We start from the raw sequence: 7,617 nt of genomic DNA, 5'->3' as shown, positions 1-7,617 counted from the left end.
AGGCCGGTTGAAGGGTCGTGGCGGCCGTCGCAGGATCAGGCAACGCGTCGGGCAGCTTTGCAGGGGGCCTGCTGGGCCTTGGGGCCTCGATGGCGCATGCGCGGAAGCGGCTCCTCTCGGGCTCGGCTCCCCTCGCTTCGGACTCGGCTCCGCTCGGCTCCACTCGGTTCGGACTCGGCTCGGGCTCGGCTCCACTCGGCCCCACTCGGTTCGGACTCGGCTCCGCTCGGGCTCGGTTCGGCCTCACTTCGGCCGGACCCAGTTGGGCCATGCCGACCGTCGGCGTCAAGCGGGACCTGCTCTTCCGAGCCCTGGGGCGCGCCTACAGTAAGTCACTCACTCGGTCCTATTTATTGAGCGCCTACTACTGCGTGCAGAGCACCGGACGGAGCGCTTGGGAAGCAGTCATTCAATCAGTCACATTTAGTCATTCACTCATTCAGTGGCGTTCATCCAGCGTGGCTCGGTGGAAAGAGGTCGTGGGTTCGAATTCAGCCATTCAGTCCTATTTATTGAGCGCCTACTGTGTGCAGAGCACCGGACGAAGCGCTCGGGAAGTATTCAATCGCGCTCATTCATTCAATCGCGTTTAGTCATTCATTCATTCAATCGCGTTTAGTCATTCATTCATTCCGTCCTATTTATTGAGCACCTACTACTGTGTGCAGAGCACCGGACGGAGCGCTTGGGAAGCAGTCATTCGATCGCATTTAGTCATTCACTCACTCAGTGGCGTTCATCCAGCGTGGCTCGGTGGAAAGAGGTCGTGGGTTCGAATTCACCCACTCAGTCCTATTTATTGAGCGCCTACTGTGGGCAGAGCACCGGACGGAGCGCTCGGGAAGTATTCAGTCGCGCTCATTCATTCAATCGCGTTTAATCACTCATTCATTCATTCATTCAATCGTATTGAGCGCCTACTGTGTGCAGAGCACTGTACTGAGCGCTTGGGAAGTATTCATTCAATCGCATTTAGTCATCTAGCCGTCTTCATCCAGCGTGGCTCGGCGGAAAGAGCCAGGGCTCGGGAGCCAGAGGTCGTGGGTTCGAATTCACCCACTCAGTCCTATTTATTGAGCGCCTACTGTGTGCAGAGCACCGGACGAAGCGCTTGGGAAGTATTCAATCGCGCTCATTCATTCAGTCGCGTTTAGTCATTCATTCAATCGTATATATTGAGTGCTTACTGTGTGCAGAGCACTGTACTAAGCGTTTGGGAAGTCCAAGTCGGCAGCATATAGAGACGGTCCCTAGCCACCAGCGGGCTCGCAGTCTAATCCCGGCTCCGCCACGTGTCTGCTGTGTGACTTTGGGCAAGACGCTTCACTTCTCTGAGCCTCAGTTCCTTCATCTGTAAAATGGGGATTCATTCATTCACTCAATCGTATTGAGCGCTTTCTGTGTGCAGAGCACTGGACTGAGCGCTTGGGAAGCATTCATTCAATCGCGTTCATTCATTCATTCAGTCGCGTTTAGTCATTCACTCATTCAGTGGCGTTCATCCAGCGTGGCCCGGTGGAAGGAGCCCGGGCCCGGGAGCCAGAGGTCGTGGGTTCGAATTCACCCAGTCAGCCCTACTTATTGAGCGCCTACTGTGTGCAGAGCACCGGACGGAGCGCCTGGGAAGTATTCAGTCGCGCTCATTCATTCAGTCGCGTTTAGTCATTCATTCATTCATTCAGTCGTATTTATTGGGCTCCTACTACTGTGTGCAGAGCACTGGACGGAGCGCTTGGGAAGCATTCATTCAATCAGTCACATTTAGTCATTCACTCACTCAGTGGCGTTCATCCAGCGTGGCTCGGTGGAAAGAGGTTGTGGGTTCGAGTTCACCCACTCAGTCCTATTTATTGAGCGCCTACTGTGGGCAGAGCACCGGACGGAGCGCCTGGGAAGTAGTCAATCGCGCTCATTCATTCAATCGCGTTTAGTCATTCATTCATTCAATCGTATTTATTGAGCGCCTGCTACTGTGTGCAGAGCCCTGGAGGGAGCGCTTGGGAAGCATTCATTCATTCAGTCGGGCTTAGTCATTCACTCATTCAGTGGCGTTCACCCAGCGTGGCTCGGTGGAAAGAGCCCGGGCTCGGGAGCCAGAGGTCGTGGGTTCGAATTCACCCATTCAGTCCTATTTATTGAGCGCCTACTGTGTGCAGAGCACTGGACGGAGCGGTTGGGAAGCATTCATTCATTCAGTCGCACTTAGTCATTCACTCATTCAGTGGCGTTCACCCAGCGTGGCTCGGTGGAAAGAGCCCGGGCTCGGGGGTCAGAGGTCGTGGGTTCGAATTCACCCATTGAGTCCTATTTATTGAGCGCCTGCTGTGTGCAGAGCATTGTATTGAGCGCTTGGGAAGTATTAATCGTGTTCATTCGTTCAATCGCGTTTAGTCATTCATTCATTCATTCATTCAATCGTATTTATTGAGCACCTACTACTGTGTGCAGAGCACTGGACGGAGCGCCTGGGAAGTATTCATTCAATCAGTCATATTTAGTCATTCACTCACTCAGTGGTGTTCATCCAGCTTGGCTCGGTGGAAAGAGCCCGGGCTTGGGAGCCAGAGGTCGTGGGTTCGAATTCACCCATTCAGTCCTATTTATTGAGCACCTACTGTGTGCAGAGCACTGGACGGAGCGGTTGGGAAGCATTCATTCAATCAGTCACATTTAGTCATTCACTCATTCAGCGGCGTGCATCCAGCGTGGCTCGGTGGAAAGAGCCCGGGCTCGGGAGTCAGAGGTCGTGGGTTCGAATTCACCCATTCAGTCCTATTTATTGAGCGCCTGCTGTGAGCAGAGCACTGTATTGAGCGCTTGGGAAGTATTAATCGCGTTCATTCGTTCAATCGCGTTTAGTCATTCATTCATTCATTCAATCGTATTTATTGAGCGCCTACTACTGTGTGCAGAGCGCCGGACAGAGCGCTTGGGAAGCATTCATTCATTCAGTCGCATTTAGTCATTCACTCATTCAGTAGTGTTCATCCAGCGTGGCTCGGTGGAAACAGCCCGGGCTCGGGGGTCAGAGGTCGTGGGTTCGAATTCAGTCGTATTTATTGAGAGCCTGCTGTGTGCAGAGCACCGGACGGAGCGCCTGGGAAGTATTCATTCAATCAGTCACATTTAGTCATTCACTCATTCAGTGGTGTTCATCCAGCGTGGCTCGGTGGAAAGAGCCCGGGCTCGGGAGTCAGAGGTCGTGGGTTCGAATTCACCCATTCAGTCCTATTTATTGAGCGCCTACTGGGTGCAGAGCACCGGACGAAGCGCTCGGGAAGTATTCAATCACGCTCATTCATTTAATCGCGTTTAGTCATTCATTCATTCAATCGTATTTATTGAGCTCCTACTACTGTGTGCAGAGCACTGTACTGAGCGCTTGGGAAGTATTCATTCGATCGCATTTAGTCATCCAGCCGTGTTCATCCAGCTTGGCTCGGTGGAAAGAGCCCGGGCTCGGGAGCCAGAGGTCGTGGGTTCGAATTCACCCATTCAGTCCTATTTATTGAGCACCTACTGTGTGCAGAGCACTGGACGGAGCAATTGGGAAGCATTCATTCAGTCGCATTTTGTCATTCACTCATTCAGTGGCGTTCATCCAGCGTGGCTCGGTGGAAAGAAGTTGTGGGTTCGAATTCAGCCATTCAGTCCTATTTATTGAGCGCCTACTGTGTGCAGAGCACCGGAAGAAGCGCTTGGGAAGTATTCAATCGCACTCATACATTCAATCGAATTTAGTCATTCATTCATTCATTCATTCAATCGTATTTATTGAGCGCCTACTGTGTGCAGAGCACCGGACGGAGCGCTTGGGAAGCATTCATTCAATCGGTCACATTTAGTCATTCACTCAGTGGCGTGCATCCAGCGTGGCTCGGTGGAAAGAGGTTGTGGGTTCTAATTCACCCATTCAGTCCTATTTATTGAGCGCCTGCTGTGTGCAGAGCACCAGACGAAGCGCCCGGGAAGTATTCAATCGCGCTCATTCATTCAATCGCGTTTAATCACTCATTCATTCATTCATTCAATCGTATTTATTGAGCGCCTACTACGGTGTGCAGAGCACTGGACGGAGCGCCTGGGAAGCATTCATTCAATCAGTCGCATTTAGTCATTCACTCATTCAGTGGCGTTCATCCAGCGTGGCTCGGTGGAAAGAGGTTGTGGGTTCGAATTCACCCACTCAGTCCTATTTATTGAGCGCCTACTGTGTGCAGAGCACTGGACGGAGCGCTTGGGAAGTATTCAATTGCGCTCATTCATTCAATCATTCATTCAGTCGTATTTATTGGGCTCCTACTACTGTGTGCAGAGCACCGGGCTGAGCGCCTGGGAAGTATTCATTCAATCAGTCACATTTAGTCATTCACTCATTCAGTGGTGTTCATCCAGTGTGGCTCGGTGGAAAGAGGTTGTGGGTTCGAATTCACCCATTCAGTCCTATTTATTGAGCGTCTACTGTGTGCAGAGCACCGGACGAAGCGCTTGGGAAGTATTCAGTCGCGCTCATTCATTCAATCGCGTTTAGTCATTCATTCATTCAGTCGTATTTATTGAGCGCCTACTGTGTGCAGAGCACTGGACGGAGCGCCTGGGAAGCAGTCATTCAATGTCACATTTAGTCATTCACGCATTCAGTGGTGTTCACCCAGCGTGGCTCGGTGGAAAGAGCCCGGGCTCGGGAGCCAGAGGTCGTGGGTTCGAATTCACTCATTCAGTCGTATTTATTGAGTGCCTACTGTGTGCAGAGCACTGGATGGAACGCCTGGGAAGCATTCATTCAATCAGTCACATTTAGTCATTCACTCATTCAGTGGTGTTCATCCAGCGTGGCTCGGTGGAAAGAGGTCGTGGGTTCGAATTCACCCATTCAGTCCTATTTATTGAGCGCCTACTGTGTGCAGAGCACCGGACGAAGCGCTCGGGAAGTATTCAATCGCGCTCATTCATTCAATCGCTTTTAGTCATTCATTCATTCATTCATTAAATCGTATTTATTGAGCTCCTACTACTGTGTGCAGAGCACCGGACGGAGCGCTTGGGAAGTATTCATTCAATCAGTCACATTTAGTCATTCACTCATTCAGTGGTGTTCATCCAGCGTGGCTCGGTGGAAAGAGCCCCGGGCTCGGGAGCCAGAGGTCGTGGGTTCGAATTCACCCATTCAGTCCTATTTATTGAGCACCTACTGTGTGCAGAGCAGTGGACGAAGCGCTTGGGAAGTATTCATTCAATCGCATTTAGTCATTCACTCATTCACTGGTGTTCACCCAGCGTGGCTCGGTGGAAAGAGCCCGGGCTCGGGGGTCAGAGGTCGTGGGTTCAAATTCAGTCGTATTTATTGAGCGCCTACGGTGTGCAGAGCACTGGACGGAGCGGTTGGGAAGCATTCATTCATTCAGTCGCATTTAGTCATTCAGTGGTGTTCACCCAGCGTGGCTCGGTGGAAAGAGCCCGGGCTCAGGAGTCAGAGGTCGTGGGTTCGAATTCACCCATTCAGTCCTATTTATTGAGCGCCTGCTGTGGGCGGAGCACTGTATTGAGCGCTTGGGAAGTATTAATCGCGTTCATTCATTCAATCGCGTTTAGTCACTCATTCATTCATTCAGTCGTATTTATTGAGCGCCTACTGTGTGCAGAGCACTGGACGGAGCGCCTGGGAAGTATTCATTCAGTCAGTCACATTTAGTCATTCACTCATTCAGTGGTGTTCATCCAGCTTGGCTCGGTAGAAAGAGCCCGGGCTCGGGAGTCAGAGGTCGTGGGTTCGAATTCACTCATTCAGTCGTATTTATTGAGTGCCTACTGTGGGCAGAGCACTGGACGGAGCGCTTGGGAAGCATTCATTCAATCAGTCACATTTAGTCATTCACTCATTCAGTGGTGTTCGTCCAGCATGGCTCGGTGGAAAGAGCCCGGGCTCGGGAGCCAGAGGTCGTGGGTTCGAATTCACCCATTCAGTCCTATTTATTGAGCACCTACTGTGTGCAGAGCACTGGACGGAGCGCTTGGGAAGCATTCATTCAATCAGTCACATTTAGTCATTCGCTCACTCAGTGGCGTTCATCCAGCGTGGCTCGGTGGAAAGAGCCCGGGCTCGGGAGTCAGAGGTCGTGGGTTCGAATTCACCCATTCAGTCCTATTTATTGAGCGCCTGCTGTGGGCAGCGCACTGTATTGAGCGCTTGGGAAGTATTCATTCAGTCGCATTCAGTCATTCACTCATTCAGTGGCGTTCATCCAGCGTGGCTCGGTGGAAAGAGCCCGGGCTTGGGAGCCAGAGGTCGTGGGTTCGAATTCACCTATTCAGTCCTATTTATTGAGCACCTACTGTGTGCAGAGCACTGGACGGAGCGCTTGGGAAGCATTCATTCAATCAGTCACATTTAGTCATTCTCTCATTCAGTGGCGTTCATCCAGCGTGGCTCGGTGGAAAGAACCCGGGCTCGGTAGTCAGAGGTCATGGGTTCGAATTCAGTCGTACTTATTGAGCGCCTACTGTGTGCAGAGCACTGGACGGAGCGCTTGGGAAGTATTCATTCAATCACGTTTAGTCAATCACTCATTCAGTGGTGTTCATCCAGCGTGGCTCGGTGGTCAGAGGTCGTGAGTTCGAATTCAGTCGTATTTATTGAGCACTTACTATGTGCAGAGCATTGGACGGAGTGCCTGGGAAGCATTCAGTCGCATTTAGTCATTCACTCATTCAGTGGTGTTCATCCAGCGTGGCTTGGTGGAAAGAGCCCGGGCTCAGGGGTCAGAGGTTGTGGGTTCGAATCTATGCATTTGGTTGTATTTATTGAGCACCTACTGTGTGCAGAGCCCTGTACTAAGCACTTGGGAAGTCCAAGTCGGCAACATATAGAGACGGGCCCTCCCCACCAACGGGCTCACAGTCTAATCCCGGCTCCACCACGTGTCAGCTGTGTGACTTTGGGCAAGATGCTTCACTTCTCTGAGCCTCAGTTCCCTCATCTGTAAAATGGGGATGAAGACTGGGAGCCCCCCCGTGAGACAACCTGATTCATTCATTCAATCATATTTATTGAGCGCTTACTGTGTGCAGAGCACTGGACTAGGTGCTTGGAAAGTCCCCCCTTCTAGACTGTGAGCCCACTGTTGGGTAGGGACCGTCTCTATAGGTTGCCAACTTGTGCTTCCCAAGCGCTTAGTACAGTGCTCTGCACACAGTAAGCGCTCAAGAAGTACGATTGAATGAATGAAGGACAAGTTGGCAACCTATAGAGACGGTCCCTACCCAACAGCGGGCTCACAGTCTAGAAGGGGGAGACAGACAACAAAACAAAACATGTGGACAGGTGTCAATACCATCAAGTTAAATAATGATGATATTAACAATAATGGCATTTGATAAGCGCTATTTGCCAAGCACTGTTCTAAGCACTGAGGTAGGTACAAGGCAATCAGGTTGTCGCACGGGGGGCTCACAGTCTTCATCCCCATTTTACAGTTGAGGGAACTGAGGCACAGAGAAGTGAAGTGACTTGCCCAAAGTCACCCAGCTGACAAGTGGCAGAGCCGGGATTAGAACCCACGACCTCTGAGTTCCAAGATCGGGCACTTTTCACTGAGCCACGCTGATTCTCCAGCAATT

General features: G+C 51.4%; 1 protein-coding gene across 2 annotated transcripts in view; it reads left to right on the top strand.

The window, feature by feature from the left end:
* Nucleotides 1–232: 232 nt before the first annotated feature.
* FARSB (phenylalanyl-tRNA synthetase subunit beta) overlaps nt 233–7,617 on the top strand; it is a 126,294-nt gene continuing 118,909 nt past the window's right edge. For both annotated transcript variants that reach the window (XM_038750117.1, XM_038750127.1), the window contains exon 1: nt 233–327. In XM_038750117.1, coding sequence (XP_038606045.1) covers nt 270–327 — 58 coding nt within the window. In that variant the 5' untranslated portion in view covers nt 233–269. The remainder of the gene's footprint in view (nt 328–7,617) is intronic.

This window comes from Tachyglossus aculeatus, chromosome 1 (genome assembly GCF_015852505.1).
Source record: "Tachyglossus aculeatus isolate mTacAcu1 chromosome 1, mTacAcu1.pri, whole genome shotgun sequence".
Classification (NCBI taxonomy): Eukaryota; Metazoa; Chordata; class Mammalia; order Monotremata; family Tachyglossidae; genus Tachyglossus; species Tachyglossus aculeatus.
Note: the sequence above shows the minus strand (reverse complement) of the source record. Positions and strands in the feature narration are given on the sequence as shown.